The sequence below is a fragment of the Lichenostomus cassidix genome, chromosome 9 (assembly GCF_008360975.1).
Source record: "Lichenostomus cassidix isolate B80296 chromosome 9, HeHo_3.0, whole genome shotgun sequence".
Lineage (NCBI taxonomy): Eukaryota > Metazoa > Chordata > Aves > Passeriformes > Meliphagidae > Lichenostomus > Lichenostomus cassidix.
In genome coordinates, this window is record NC_139490.1 from 24,733,628 (window position 1) to 24,748,813 (window position 15,186).

The 15,186-nt window shown below is 44.0% G+C and overlaps 1 protein-coding gene across 7 annotated transcripts in view; it reads left to right on the plus strand.

The window, feature by feature from the left end:
* The window catches only part of DGKD (diacylglycerol kinase delta), a 60,284-nt gene that overhangs the window by 39,480 nt on the left and 5,618 nt on the right, over positions 1-15,186 (plus strand). For all 7 annotated transcript variants that reach the window (XM_085070051.1, XM_085070052.1, XM_085070053.1 and 4 more), the window contains 17 exons: positions 621-705; positions 1,255-1,349; positions 1,434-1,533; positions 1,688-1,961; positions 3,809-3,970; positions 4,695-4,823; positions 5,767-5,863; positions 6,166-6,276; positions 7,067-7,163; positions 7,918-8,025; positions 8,642-8,755; positions 9,159-9,293; positions 11,696-11,844; positions 12,613-12,724; positions 12,891-12,983; positions 13,591-13,710; positions 14,043-14,160. In XM_085070051.1, the coding sequence (XP_084926177.1) occupies positions 621-705; positions 1,255-1,349; positions 1,434-1,533; positions 1,688-1,961; positions 3,809-3,970; positions 4,695-4,823; positions 5,767-5,863; positions 6,166-6,276; positions 7,067-7,163; positions 7,918-8,025; positions 8,642-8,755; positions 9,159-9,293; positions 11,696-11,844; positions 12,613-12,724; positions 12,891-12,983; positions 13,591-13,710; positions 14,043-14,160 (2,099 nt within the window). The remainder of the gene's footprint in view (positions 1-620; positions 706-1,254; positions 1,350-1,433; positions 1,534-1,687; positions 1,962-3,808; positions 3,971-4,694; positions 4,824-5,766; positions 5,864-6,165; positions 6,277-7,066; positions 7,164-7,917; positions 8,026-8,641; positions 8,756-9,158; positions 9,294-11,695; positions 11,845-12,612; positions 12,725-12,890; positions 12,984-13,590; positions 13,711-14,042; positions 14,161-15,186) is intronic.

Consider the following 15,186-nt stretch of genomic DNA (forward strand, 5'->3'; position numbering starts at 1 on the left):
ACATCTTACTAATGCCAGATAACATTTTGTCATTGATAATCTACTGTCAACCTCTAGCAACAGAAAGTGGTCTGGCTTTCCATGTCACTGCTGCAAAACAGTAACAAGTGAAATTATCTGATGTCCAGTGTCCTCTCTTCTGTCCCAGAGTTCTCATCAGTTGCATTTGTCAGCCTTAAAGTCATGACTTTTTTTTAAAGTAATTTCTTCTTGGTAAATCTGAACCAGTTTATTTTGAGCTTGGCTTAGAAATGCGAGCCAAATGCAGAAGTGGATGTCTGCCCCTAGTGTTGATACCTCTTGTATATCTTTGTATATTTAAAACTGTTTCACATCTTTAGAGTTGCATCTTATGTTGGATTGAGTAGTGCCCATGGAACTTTTGTGGAGAGGGAAGAAATACAGAGATGTTCCCTGTGCTGTAGAATACTTGTTCATAGTGTCATCCTTCCTTCTTCCCTAGTTCAGCCACTCTGTATTTCCATTGCCACTCTGTAGGTTCTTTATATCAGCAATGGCTCCCCAAAGTGCAGTTTGTCCTGCTTTGAGGTTCTAACCTGTTATGTTGGGATAACAGAGAAATCCATCTGCATTGTAGTGACAAGTATGATTTTCAACAGGTGGAGCATCATGGTGTATGAAACCAAACTCCCTCGCCCGGCCTCCACTTCCACAGTCACTGAAGATTTCAGTGAGGATTCAGAGGTACCTCGCAGGATGCAGAGGGCAGGGGACTGGAACACACGAGATAGGAGGCAGTGGCTGAGCTCCGGTGGCGCAGACCTGAGCCATGGGTGTAGTCAGAGCTGCAAAGATCTGGGGCTTTAAGTCAGTGAAGTATTATGGAGAAGGATGGAGGTTGGGTTACCTCCATCAAAGTCAACAACCATAGTGAGGGATGAGGAGAAGATACTTTGGAACAGGATGGAAAGGAAATTACTGCCTTTTATTTGTTTCATGACATCAAGTTGGTGAAATAGTGGCAAGCTGCATAAGCAGTCACAAAAAAACCCCAGTGCTTTTAGATTTGCAGTTGATTGGAGACTCTTAAGAACTGCATTGCTGATGATTTGTAAGTTCAGAATTAGTTTCTTCATCAGATTCAGGTCTTCAGTGAGTAACAGAGCCCTGGACTGTGGGATTTTTCCAGGGCAAAAAGAATCTGTAGAGTGATATGTACTCTCTGAGGAGCCAGGATTTCACAGCATATGTTGTAATGTTGGGGACCAGTGGCTTCTTTCTGACTGTCAACAGGTGCAGAAGATTCTCTGCTATGAAGATTCTGTGGCTGCTCATTTGTCCAAAATTTTGACTTCTGACCAACACTCAGTGGTGATCTCCTCAGCCAAGTGAGTACTTAGAGAACATACTAAGTTGCCCTGTGAAAATCCTGCAACAATCCTTGCATGATTTTGTTTTCTTCCTTTGTCTAGGGTGCTTTGTGAGACAGTGAAGGATTTTGTGGCTCGAGTAGGGAAAGCCTATGAGAAGGCAACAGAAAGCTCAGAGGAGTCAGAGGTCATGGCCAGGAAGGTAAAATTTGAAAAAATATTTGGATTTCTACTTTTGAAGTGTAAAAAAGCTCTGTTTTCAGAGAAATAGGATAGCAGCAGTTCAGTAAGCAGTGAAAGTATGAGCTACCCAGGCAGCCATTAGTTCTACTCAAATGTTGTTCTTCTTCATGTAGTGCTCTGTCCTGAAGGAAAAGCTGGACTCATTGCTGAAGACACTGAATGATGAATCTCAAGCGTCTTCCTCGCTGCCCAACCCTCCTCCCACCATTGAAGAGGAGATGGAGGATGGGGATGCGTCGGGCAATGCTGGTGACTCTTGGAGCGAGCGCTCGGTGGGCTCAACATGCACTGCACGGCCCCAGATATTCCGTCCCCGAGAGCAGCTCATGCTGAGAGCCAACAGCTTGAAAAAAGCCATTCGCCAGATAATAGAGCATGCAGAGAAAGGTAACTGGTCAGGAGTCCTGCTTGTTGCTTCCTACAGCTTCTTAAGAAGTACGAATTTACTTTATTCTGGGTGGCAGCAGGCTTCTTTACTGAAAACAGCTTTCCTGAGCTAGAGAAGCTGTTCAGTAAACCTGGCCATTTAGTTTCAGTGTCATCTCTGCCAAGCCCACCTTTTGGAAACATTGCTTGGTAAATGAGTCGGAAGTTCAAGTTGTGTTCTCTCCCAGCAGGCTGGTTTAGGAAATTCCTACCCTCCCACGCTGTTAATTTGCATTTCCTATCTGTCCCCACCCATACCACAGTTCTGTCAGTGCAGTTCTTTGTGTGGACTTGCTGTAAAACAGATCTGAAATACCTGGAAGAAAGGATTTTAAGTATTTTAACTTTAATTGTTTCAATTTCTTTATAGCAGAGCCCAGCAAAACACTGCTGGGATGCAACTGCAGGAGAGGGCGGGAACTTCTTAAATGAGCTTTTTCCCTGGGAAAAACTTATAATACTGCACCTTGGTGCAAGTCAGTTCTATTCTGACGTTAATGTCTTAGGCAGGTGACCCTCTTCTCCACATCTTGACCCTTGTCTCTCTCCAGGCACACACCCCCAGTGTTCCAAGTTTCCTTTCCTTTGAAAGTTGTCAGTCTCTGGGTGTTAGTCATAAACTCGGGGGTAAACTGAGACATAAGAAAGTACTTAACAGATTGTTACTGGAGATAAAATCATTGAAGTTGCAGATGTACCATCCATGCACACTCAGGTGTGCACTATGAACAGCTGTGTAGTGAGTTACAAATCATTGCAATGTTGCTTGGATTTCCAGCACTGCAGCACTGTATACAACCTTTGCTGAAGGTCACTAGTGGAAATCCAGCAAACAGTCTGCTTCTAGTGAATTAGGAGGTCTTGACCTCACTGCTTCCGCATTTTGCTGCTGCTTTGCTTAGGTCAATTTGATGTTTGTGGAGTTCTTTTGGAGCCAAAGCAATTTGCTTAATCCAGCCAGAAATGCTTCTGTTTCTGCTGTGTGAGTGGGGTGGATTACCTCATGGGCAGTTCTGATGAGCTACAGGGTCAGCACAAGGAAGAGGAAGAGACTGAAAGAAGGGAGTGATCTGTGCAGGCAGTGAGCTAGTAAAGCAGCTGAGGGCATTCAGAGCTGTGCCCTGGCAGCAGCTGCTGGGGAGGAAAACACCTGTTGATTGCATGCAAAGGAAGTTTTGATTTCTTTAGATAGCATGCTAGTGTTTAAATCTTATCAGCTCTCGAGCAAACTCCAGTTACATTTCAGGCGTATTTGTTCAACTTCTCCAAACTGTTTTCCTTCTTCCAAAATATGCAATCTGATTATTTCCCCTGTTTGTATTGGTTTTTACCAACTGCTATTTTCTTCCTTCTCGATTATATGTGTCTAAGTGCCTGTTTCAAGTGGCTTATGTTATCGCACCCCTACAGATTAAACAAACAGGAAATTCATTAATCATTTAATGTCTGTCTGGTTAGAATTCCTGGCAGCATCTAAATGCAAATAAATGGAAGCCCACTACTTCTAGCACAGTTTACATCTCAGGATGCCTGAGTACCTATGGCATTAAAAATGGATGCTTCTATTTCAAGCCTCACTTGCTAAAGAGCTCAGCAAAGAAACAAGGAGGCTAAGGCTAAGTCTGGTTCCAAAAGCTCTCCAGATCAGAGCTGAGACAAATGACAAAGGAAAGCTTTGTGTTATTCCTGTTCTTTCCTTTAAGGAATCTGGACATTTAGAGTCCCATCCTGTTGTTTTTTACATGAGTGTGAGGTATTCCTTACCAGAAGGGTGGTGAGGCACTCACCTACTTTATCTCTCCATACAGCTGTAGATGAGCAGAATGCCCAGACCCAGGAGCAAGAGGGCTTCCTCCTTAGTCTCTCAGTCTCTGAGGAGGGCAAGGAGCTGAGGAACGAGGATAAGATTTCACTGCAGTCATCACACAGCAGCAGCTATGGAGTGTCCAAGGGGAGGAGCCAGACGAAAGGTACTGCTCTGGGGCTGCCACCATGCAGGTGTTGCTTCTGGATTACAATTCTGTTAGTTGTAAAAAGGGAAGGAGGTATTACGTGTATTACCTTCTGTGTTCTGTTCTTCCCAAATTTTTGCATGATTACTCTTCAGGCATTGCATGTTTCTGTGTTCTAGCCTGTGCATTATACAGCCATCTACATCTCTCATGGCTGATCCATGATATTAACATATGAAGCCTATGATTCAGAAATTTTCTTGCACCTCAGCCAGTAATCAGAGATCTCTTGGCTTTCAGTGCTTGGACAAGGACAGTCTTGAGCATTCTCTGTTTCATTCTTTGCAGATGACAAAGAGCAACAGCCAGTTTGCTTTAATAACTGTGTTATGTGAGTAATTTGTTAGAAATCCCAGACCACTGCAGATAAATTTGGAATTTCCTTGAGTATTGGTTTGGGGCCAAATACCCTGTCTGTTGTGCTGCTGGGGCCACCTTTTTCTCATTTCCATTTCTAATACTTTTCACGTAGCATTTTAGTACTTCCAATCTGTTATGTTGTCCAGCAGCACATACGTGACATCTGTGTCTCTTAATGTCTGATTCTGTCACTTCTTTGTTTTCTGGGGGCTTAGGTGTCTTTCTGTTGAGCGATTCCTAGCCCAGTCTTGCTGCTTGGGCTGTGCTGGTCTGAATCACAGCATTTGTTTGTCAATAGCCAAGTTTATGTTGTGTTTTACAGCCTCCAAGTCTCCTTGCGAAAGACTAATAAACAAAGGAAGCTTGTCTCTGGGCAGCTCTGCATCCCTTCCTTCCCAGACAGGAAACCGGGACAACTTGCCAATGCTGAACACAAAAATCCTCTACCCGAGTAAGTGTAACACCCACCACTTCCCACCAAGGCAGCCAACTGAATCATGGGTGACTGTAGCACAGGCTGCAGTCCCCACTTGAAAACATGAAATGGTCCTGCCAGATGCCCTTTTGTGCAGAGTCAACCATGAGAGAAATCCCTTTGTGGATAGCTGCAAATGGAAGCTTGGCTTGAGCTGTAGTAGTTTCCAGTTTGTAGCTAAGACAGACACAGATTTTTATTAATGCCATGAAGTGGCATGAATGGCAATTGCAAGGAGATACTTATCTCAAAGTAACCATGAGAAGGGGGAGATGATGCTGTTGAGAAAGGCTTCTGAAGAGTGGCAGCCTTAGGTTGGAGCAGCAGTCCCTTTATGTGAAGGCTGAAGTGACTGGAAGCAGAATTCCCATCTCCCACATGATGTGCAGCAACTTCTCCCAATCACTGTGGCAGTATCTTTCCATCTCTTCCCCCAAATTACTTGTTCAAATTGCTCCTTCTGGAAGCAGGTAATTTCCTTTCTCTCTGACAAACCTACTGTTTGTGGGTAGCCAACTAATAATTTAAGAAGCAGAAGACAGTAATTCTTGAGCAACTTGGATCATAGCTTCACTCCTTTCTCTCTATTCACTGTAGCAGGGATATTGCATGTCTCACACTGGAACAAAAAAGCTGCTGCAGAGAGTACACTCCTATTTCCCTTTTCCATGTTTCTGTATAACTGTGCTGCTGGCCTTAGGCAATATATTGTCAGTCAGAAACCCTTAAGGCAGTCTCAGAAACCCTTCTTGTCAAAAGAATAGCCTCTGGAGTGGAAGAAAGCACTAATGCTATTTGCTTTCTTCCTGAGTGATAAGGAAGAATGTATCAACTCTTGTTATCTTGTCTTTGAGACTGAAGTTACCTGTTTTCAGCTTATTGTTAGTCATGCTCTTTGCTATGGTCAATTTTCCTACAGATATCCGTGCTGGCATGTCAGGTTCTTTGCCTGGGAGCTCTGTCATCAGCCGATTGTTGATCCATGCTGATCCCTTTAACTCTGAGCCTGAAAATCTGTGAGTATGCTCAGGAGATTGAAGGGAGGGAATGGGCATTTGCAAACAGACCTCAGCAGAGAGGGAGATTACTTTATGGACCAAAGTACTGGACTGTAGCAGCCTGGAGTTACATAAGTGGATCTATATGCTGGATTCCAGGGTTTAAGGATCAGCTTATGGAGTTACACATGCAGTGACACATCTGACACAGTTGGGCTTGATGGTCTTTTCCAACCTAAATGATTCTGTGTTTCTGTGTGAGATACACAGCAAATGGTACTGAGGCTAACAAATGGAAGTTTTGTTCTTCTCTTTGGCAGTGAATGTTACACAGAGAAATGTGTCATGAACAATTACTTTGGAATTGGACTGGATGCAAAGATTTCTTTGGACTTCAACAACAAACGTGATGAACACCCAGAGAAATGCAGGTGGGTTTGGTTTTGACTGACCTTTGGATTGATGCCAAAAGTGACTGAACCACTTCATGCTTCTTTGTGGTTTTGAAGCTGATTGTGTACAATGTGCTGAATAGGTGTATTGTCTACATAGTACTCCTTCAAGGCTTGAAATCATGATGGAAGAGATAAGTTACTGATTTATTACTGATTCATTATGCCATAAGGTCTTTAAATAGCTACATTGGTGCAGATTTAGCACATTGGTTCTATTTATGTCATCTCACAGGATTTTCTCCTGGGCTTGCTATTTAGCCATGAGAGAAGCAATTTAGAATTGAGATATTTAGATATCTCAATTTAGAATTGAGATATTCTAAATGCCACAGAGACTGGTTTTGGCCTTGATCCTGACTGACTTAATACAAACCACAGGTTTGGCCTTTTGACAGGATGCTTTGTGTAGCCTGGGATTGGCTACATTTGCTGTGTATGAGCTAATACAGCCAAGCACTGTTGATGTCCTGGTGTATGAGATGGACAAGTTCTGTGCCAGGCAGTCTATGTATGTTTCTGGTAGTGTCTGTTACTCATGCTCAATTCCTACCTGACGTTTATTTAAAGGGAAGTAGTTTCCTAGCACAAAGAATGACCACTTGGAGTGCTTCCAAAAGGGTGCTTCCCTTTTGGAAGCAAAACTTCTTTGTGTTTTAGGATGTAGCAGTCACATCCTAACACACATTTCAGTGTGAAGTTTTTATTCCTTCTTAGTGAAAGGGTAAATATCTGTGCTGACTTTTTCTCTTTTTATTTGCCCTCTTAGAAGTCGTACTAAGAACATGATGTGGTACGGAGTATTGGGGACCAAGGAGCTGCTGCACAGAACATATAAAAACCTGGAGCAGAAGGTCTTGCTGGAGGTGAGGAATTAGCATGCTCTTCTGTTCCTAAGACTGGGATGCCTAATTCTGTCTCCTTCAGGCACTGTGAGTTTGGCATGGTGATTCGACTTGGTGACATTTGCCTGCCTGAAACAATGTACTTGCTGTAGGTCACCCTGAGCTAACTAAAAGTGGCTTTTCCTGGTTCTGGAGCATAACTTGTATTCTCAGCCCATGAGGGAAGAAGTATGATGCTGCTGGAAAGTATTTGCTGTTCCCAACACAGTGTTCAGCATAGATAAGATTGTTATGTTACATGTGGCATCTCATGTGAACACATCATTTTTGATGGTGGGTGCAGCTGAATGCTCTGAATTTAACTGTGCTATAATGTGCATCCAACTGAAAAAAAAATTTGTATAGGTCATGTGCAGCATAAACAGGTAACTTGCAGGAGGAGACCCTCATCACATGGATCTTTCAGGAGTTTTATTCCCCTTTCTTGAGGAATAAATCAAGACGCTTTGCCAAGCCTCTCAGGTGTGCCCTGTGCCTGTTAGAGGAAAAGAAACAACAGTATCTCTCTAAAATCTGTGTCTGCCAGTAAATGTGTGGCTCATGAGGCTTGAGTGGTTACCTTCTACTCTTCTAGGCCAAGAATGAACAGGAAGAAACCTGAATCAATGTATTACTAAGATGGTGCAGGTTATTTTGTGTTCACAGAGCGTATGCTGTTGCAGGAGGGTCTCTCTCCTGCTAGGCTGAGAGTAGTGTTGCCTTTTTTTCTGTGCAGTGCGATGGGAGGCCAATCCCGCTGCCCAGTCTCCAGGGGATTGCTGTACTCAACATTCCCAGCTATGCAGGAGGCACCAACTTCTGGGGGGGAACCAAGGAGGATGATGTGAGTATTCTCTAAGACCATCCAGGAAATGTTTCTACTTACTGTTGAAGTCACAGCCCCTGAAAATAAGTGCTTGGAAGAAGAAGGCAAGGGGCCTGTCTGTATGCACATTCTGTGGGAAGTGGCTGAGATACTGAAATCCAATCTTGAGCAGCTTTCACACCCAGGCAGTCTGTAATGATTCAGAAAAAATATCACCAGAGCATTTGGACTTGCAGGAAGTTCTTTAGGTTGACCGTGTCCCCGAAGAGAAATAAAGAAAAGTAAAGCCCCTTGATGGCAAAGGCAGCAAGATTCACTCAGAAACATTGTATTTCTTGGACAGGGAGTGCCTACTCTTACAAGAATAATTACTGCCTTGTGGCCGATGGCCTTCATGTCTGCATTATACTGTAGCCATTGGAAGCCTCCTTTTTCTCCTTCCTAGCTCATTCCTGATCTTCACCTTCTAGCCTTGTTGTTAATTTTATACAGGTTAAAGAGCACAGTTGAAAGCCACCCCCCAGGCAAGCACCAATAGGGGGTAAAGGACACTTCTCCAACACAGTTGGGGTAAAGGACACTTCTCCAACACAGCTGTGTCTCAGCCAAATTCTCTCTCCTTTGTATGTGGCAGACATTTACAGCCCCTTCCTTCGATGACAAGATTTTGGAGGTGGTAGCTGTGTTTGGTAGCATGCAGATGGCAGTGTCACGTGTGATAAAACTACAGCATCACCGGATTGCACAGGTATCAGCTGCGTTTGTGAGCTCTTCCTGCCTGCCCCCTCTCCAGCTTGTGACTTTGTAAAGCCCTTCTTTTTGCTCTCTCTGGTCCATGGAAAGAGCATCCACCAGGGCTGGAAGTGGGCATGCTCAGGGGCAATTTAAGCATGCAATTGTTAGCTAGCATTCATTGTAGCTGGAGTTAGACCAGCAACTCAAATACAGATTAGTCCAAAGACACAATACGTGTTCGCTGCTTTCCAAGGGTGAGGTGTGCCCTGCTGCCAAGACATAATAACACGTAGCACGTGCCTCAAGGAGCACGAAAGCTACAGCACCTGGGGAGGGGCTTTGGAAAGACAGAGAATGGCTTGTGCTTTTAGAAAACCAACATTTTAGAGCTTTTCTGACACAGTCACTCCTTGCAGTGCCGGACAGTAAAGATAGCAATCCTTGGAGAAGAGGGAGTTCCTGTGCAAGTGGATGGAGAAGCCTGGATCCAGCCTCCAGGTTACATTTGGATTGTTCATAAGAACAGGGCACAGACCCTCACTCGAGACAGGGTAAGAGCATCCTGCATGCCATGTGCAGTACACACGTGTTTCAATGTCACATATTCTGAAGAGCATGGCAAGGGCCACATGAATGTTATCTTTGTGAATGCAGGAAGCATATTTTGTTACACACCATAAACCTTTTGGGAAAGAATGTGGTTAAACTTGCATTCATCACTTGGGAAATGGCATTAATAAGGTTGTTTATGCAAGCTTATTTTACTCCCTTTTCTAGGTACTTTGTGACAGTGTTTCTTAACATGCTTGCATGCTGTTTTTCCCACAGGATGCCTGCCTCGCCAAGTGCTGTGGATTATCTAGATTCAAATGGTCAATGTTTTAATTTCTCATTATTGTTCAATATGTGGCTCACTGACCGTGAAAGCAGCATCTTATACCTTGTTCAGAAATGTGTGTCAGGCTCATCTCATACTTTCCAAATATATCTGATGAGTACCAGCAGATAAGGAAGCTTCCTTGCTCTTTTGCTGTGTGATTGAGCAGTGGTAAGATAAAGGAAAGGATAAAGACCTTGCTGTGGCACAGACAGGCTTTATGATTCCTCCCAAGTCTGTGACTGTCCATGTACAAACATTCAGTTGATAGCAGCTCTTCATACTTTCCGGCACAACACCCCTTTACCCAGCTTCCAGACCCAATTAAAGTCCTCTGCAAAGGACTCATCTTTGCAGAAAAATGAGTTACAGCAAAAGGAAAAAGCAGCCTGATACAGGCCTGAGGCAGATCGCCTGGCAGGGATTTACAGAGATGACAGTATGAAAAGAAAGTAAACATGGGCATACAAAGCCCCTGTCATGGTAGGACAGGGCACCGGAGACCTCTTAGCTGGGAGAGAAGTGATTGTTGATCATAGAACCACAGAATGGTTTGGGTTGGAAGGGACTTTAAAGGTCATCTAGTCCAACCCCCTGCCTTGGGGATGAACACCTTCCACCAGGTTGCTTGAAGCCCCATCCAGCCTGTAGTCTAAATGTTGCCAGAGATGGGGCATCCACCACTTTTCTGGGTGACCTGTGCCAGTGTTTCATCCCCCTCATCATACAAAATCCTTCATTGTAGCTAGTCTGAATCTATCCTCTTTTGAGTTCAAAGAGTGTCCTCTCAGCTCTGATGTGAATGTTGTGGAGAGGAGACAGGAATAGTGCAAACAATCTTTTGTGAAGGGTAAGAGAGCTTCTGCAGCATCATGCTGACACTTGGAGGGAGAGTGACTGAAGGAGATAGCACAGAGAGCAAGACAGAACAGGATTGCTTCTGTAAAGGTAAAGGGAGGGAAAAAAGGAGAGGCAACCTACGTGTGGGTGTGGTGGGAAAGGTGAAATACAAGAGATAGAGAGAATACAGCAATCCCACACAGTGAGTGTGCTGTGTGTTGGGCCATCAGAAGCCATAGCTGTGATTGTGCCATCCCATTCCTAACTGCCTGCCAACTTGGCTTTGCAGTCATGGAATTGCCACTGAGGAAGAGGTTCCAGTTTTGCAGTTGCACGCTCAACTTTAACTCAACTTATCCTTGTTTTTCCTGCTGTCCTTTTGATGGTCATTGCATGCCCCTTCTTTCAGAGAGCAAACCTGTCCTATTAAGTTGATGAAGTGGGGTCCTCCCTTCATGCATGTGACCTTGTACCTTTGGTAACATTTTTCAAATGTGATTTGGGATATGTAGTTTCCTAAACTGAAGATGGAAAAACTCAAATTCCCTTATTTGGCCTCATCTGGACCACTGAGGTCCAAGAGTGAGATCAGCAGGTAGCTTGCACTGAGCTGACAGAACCTGTTTTTCTAGTATGAGGGGCAGTAGGGGAAGGGCATGCTTTACCACAGGGCTCCATAGTTTTCATTCTCACCATATTTAATATTGATCTTTCTAAAGTGGATCTGTTTTGCTTCTTCCCACACCACTAGCTGCTGCCCACAGGAATATCAGTAAGGTTGCAAATGGGACAGGTCCTAGCTCTGAGTTCAGTTGCTTGGCCCACCAGTTCATAGGGAAGCCCAGTTTATTTCCAGATAAGGAGGGGCCGTGAGCATTTTTCCTTTCAAGCTCTGAAGTGTCACAGTAATATTGAAGTGTAAAGGTGATACGGCTGCTCAAAGAAAAGGCTGCCACCGGTAGGGAATTGTTGAGTTTTGCTAGTCTGGCCCTCAGAATTGGCCCAGCAATTTTGACTAAAACTATGCTTAAGCAAAAATTCAGCCAAGGCAAGCATGTGGCATGGAAAACTTCATCCCAGCCAGCTAATTAGCAAAGTTATAAGCAACTTAACTACTGGGCCCTGCAGTGAAAAGTGCCTGTACCAGATCTACATGTTTTACAGGCATAGGTACAGTCACTGGATTTTTATAGGAGCTGTACAAGGTACCTTATAGTTTACTTGCTGTGTCTTTAGGCATTCGAGAGCACCCTGAAGTCTTGGGAGGACAAACAGAAGTGTGAGTTGTCACGACCTTCTTTCTCTCTGCAACCAGAGATCATGTCTGAAGAAGAATCCACCCAAATCATCCAGTTTGGTCAAGCTGCAGGTGCTCTGATCCACAGGTGTGACTCAACTTGCTTTTGCTGAGTAGAGCCTTCTTTAGGGCCTGAAGTTCTTGTCCTGCCTCCTGTTTCTGGATATGTTCCTGTTCAGTCTTACCTGCTGCATCACTGGGAGTAGCATCATTCATTGTTCAGTGTCCCAGCTGAACGAGGACTGAAGTTGAATAAACTTTCTTAGGCCATTCTAAACAAAAAAATGTTACTTTCATGAGCAAACATGGATCCTTTAATCCTGACAGAACCTGTTACCTTTTAATATAAATTAATTTGTTCAGAAAGTAAATAAAAGCCTCTCAAGGAGCTCAGATGACAACCTGGGTTCTTGTAACCCTGATGCCCAGCAGAAATTTTTGTATAAAGCCCAGAATGTATGCTCACCTGCTCATCCTTTACTCAGACATTCCTTTGGGCTTCTGAGAGAAAATTCCCGGAGTCATTAGAGAAGGCTGCTATAAGTGCAGCTGCCTTTCACATCACTCTGGTCCCACTAAAATGTCTGGGCTTTCAATCTGATCTGATCAAAATGTCTGCATTTCAAACTGATCCCAGTTTGTGTGCAGAATTGAATATTTTGTGCCTGTGAGAGCTGCTTTTCCTTGCCTGTGCATGCTCAGTGTGGCAGGAGAACTGCCCTGCTTTGCCAGAGGCTGTGCCTCTTTCGTGATCCTGGCTTGTGTCACTTGGATGGGTGTTAAAAGGGGATACCCAGTCAGGAGAGATCTCATGCTTTGAGCATATGATGATGCAATCTGTTGATTCTCTCTTTAGCATTCGGGAAATAGCTCAGTCCTATCAGGACATGGAACAGGAGCTTGCCCATGCTGTCAATGCCAGCTCCAAGTCCATGGACAAAGTCTGCGCTAAATCCAAGTCTACAGAGGTACTGCACTCACTTGGCATCTCCCATTTTGTCCTTGCTCTTAGCTCTTGGTTTTCCTTTCTGATTGACTAAAAGTAGTCCTTGCTAGTCTGAGACTGTTTTCTTTTTGACTGCTTAGACCTCTGCACTTCCAGGCTTAACTTTTGCATGAATTGTTTCCCTGCAGGGTCTGAACTGCAGCCTTGTTGTAGAGATGGTGAATAATGTCAAAGCCCTGCACAATGAGACAGAGCTGCTGCTGGCAGGCAAGATGGCACTGGTAAGGAGCACAAAGTAGGAGGAAAGCAGCCTCTCACTTCCTCCCCTCTCCTCCTATTGCCTTGGCCTAGCATTTTGCTGGTCTTGGACTCTGCAAGTCAGTTTAGATGTTATCATTGAGGAATCATGTGCTACAGAAGATTTTGCTACATGGGTGTGCTATGGAGTTTGAAGCTCAAAAAAGGTAAAAATTGTTAACTTGGTTGTCGCTGTTGAGCCGCTAGCAGAGAAAAAGACCCGGATTCTCAGCGTGGCATGAAAAGAGAGCTTTATTATTTTGATTCCAACTTATATAGACTTTTCAGAGGTCACCCAGATTGGTCAGTCAGAAACCTCCCCCTAGGCCTGATTGGCCAGGCCTGAACTGTCCAAATCTCGAGACACTGTTTTTAATAACATCCAAACTTTATCTTTGTTTATAAAACACAGGAGAAAATTCTCATGGGAAAGACCTGTGCTAGCCACACTTGGTCTGGGCAGAGTGCCTGTTGTATACTTCCTTTCGAAAGGAGGAACTGCTTTGTTAGCTAGGAATTTCAAGGCAAGGGCCTGACTGTGTGTTCTACCATGTGGCTTTTAACTCTGCCTTCCTTCTATTCATGATCCAGCAATTAGATCCTCCCCAGAAGGAGCAGCTCCAGGCAGCCCTGGCAGACATGGACCTTCAACTGAGGAAACTGGCAGACATCCCTTGGCTGTGGCAGCTTATGGAGCCCTGTGATGAGGAGGTGAGGAGGACCAAGGCTATTTTTCCCTAGCTGTTCTCTTTTTCCCTAGTTGGCTGTGTGTGTTTGACTTCCTCTTACTGTATGACTGATGTGAGAAAAAATTATTAAGAAAGAAACTTGACTCCTTAGGGCTAAAGAAAGTAATTTCCTGCTAAGATCCCTTGTCTAACATGGGATCAACTTTCTCTGCTTCCTTTTCTTGTCTTTATCATAATGAATTTAGGATTTTTTTATTTCTTTCTTACAAGCTGAGCTTGACAGTGTTTGTTGCTCTTGGTCCGTTCCAGTCAGTTTATGACTGTGTGCCTGATTTTCCCTTTCTGTTCTCACAGAACCAGATGCTGGATTATTCTAAACGCAGCCGCAGTGGCAAATTCCGCCTGGTAACCAAGTTTAAAAAGGAGAAGAACAACAAAAATAAGGAGACTCACAGTAGCATGGGATTGCCGGGTACCAAGTCTGCTCATTCACTGTGTCTTTTTGTCACATTGGTGTGGTCACACCACTGCCTGTTCTCAGTCTGTTTCCTCACACATCCTCTCCTTTTTCACCTGCATCTGCCTCTTCTTGCAGTTCTAGTCAATCTTTTTCATGTGCCAGAGTAGCTTATTGCTCCCTTCTGAGTTGTGGTCCCTGCATACCATGCAAACATTCCTGAGCAGGAACAGGAGGTACCCTCTGAAGAATTCTCCCTACACTGGACAGATTTTCAGGGATATTTCAAAGGGTGCTTAGGGAAGTGAATTGAGGACTTTGGCATTTTAACTGTAAAAATGACTGTGGGGCCCAAGTCCACCTAACTCCAGTCTTTTCACTGCTTGTTCTCTGTGATACAGTGAATGATGTTTTTCTCACTGATTCACCTTCAGGCTTTAATCAAGTTTCATATCTAATTGGCTGGGGATCAGCATCACCACAGGTGCTCCCTGACCTTCAATCCTATTGGTCAGTAGATAAAAACTGGCCATGAATCAACAAATTGCCATTCAAGACACTTTCTCTCTAAATTGGTCTAGTTGATTTTTGGTTTATGCTCTCCTTAAGAAGACTTTCTTCTAAAATTTGGAAGTATGACTTGCTCTGTTGGTTCTTGGCTCCTGTCCTCTGCCATGGAGTTGTGGGTACAGTCTCCTGTCTGACAGGCTGGTGTTCATTCACTGCCTCCCAGAAGTGGGAAATTTTATTATTCTCTTATTTAGAGACTGTGCAAGATGGTGGAAGTCTAAACTCTTCCTCCCTTCCTCAGACAAGGGGGAGAGAGGTTGCCGTTTTGTTTACTGAGCACAAGTGGTTGTACATAATAGTGTGCAAACTAATTTGTGCTATGATTCTCCATCACATATTTTATGAATCTGTTGTTTTGTACACAGAATTTGCACAATGAATTTACTCTTCTTAAACATGGGGGTAAACATAAAAAAACTTATCCTGTCCCATCCAAACAAATATGCACTTCCTCCTGGCTGTACTGCAGCA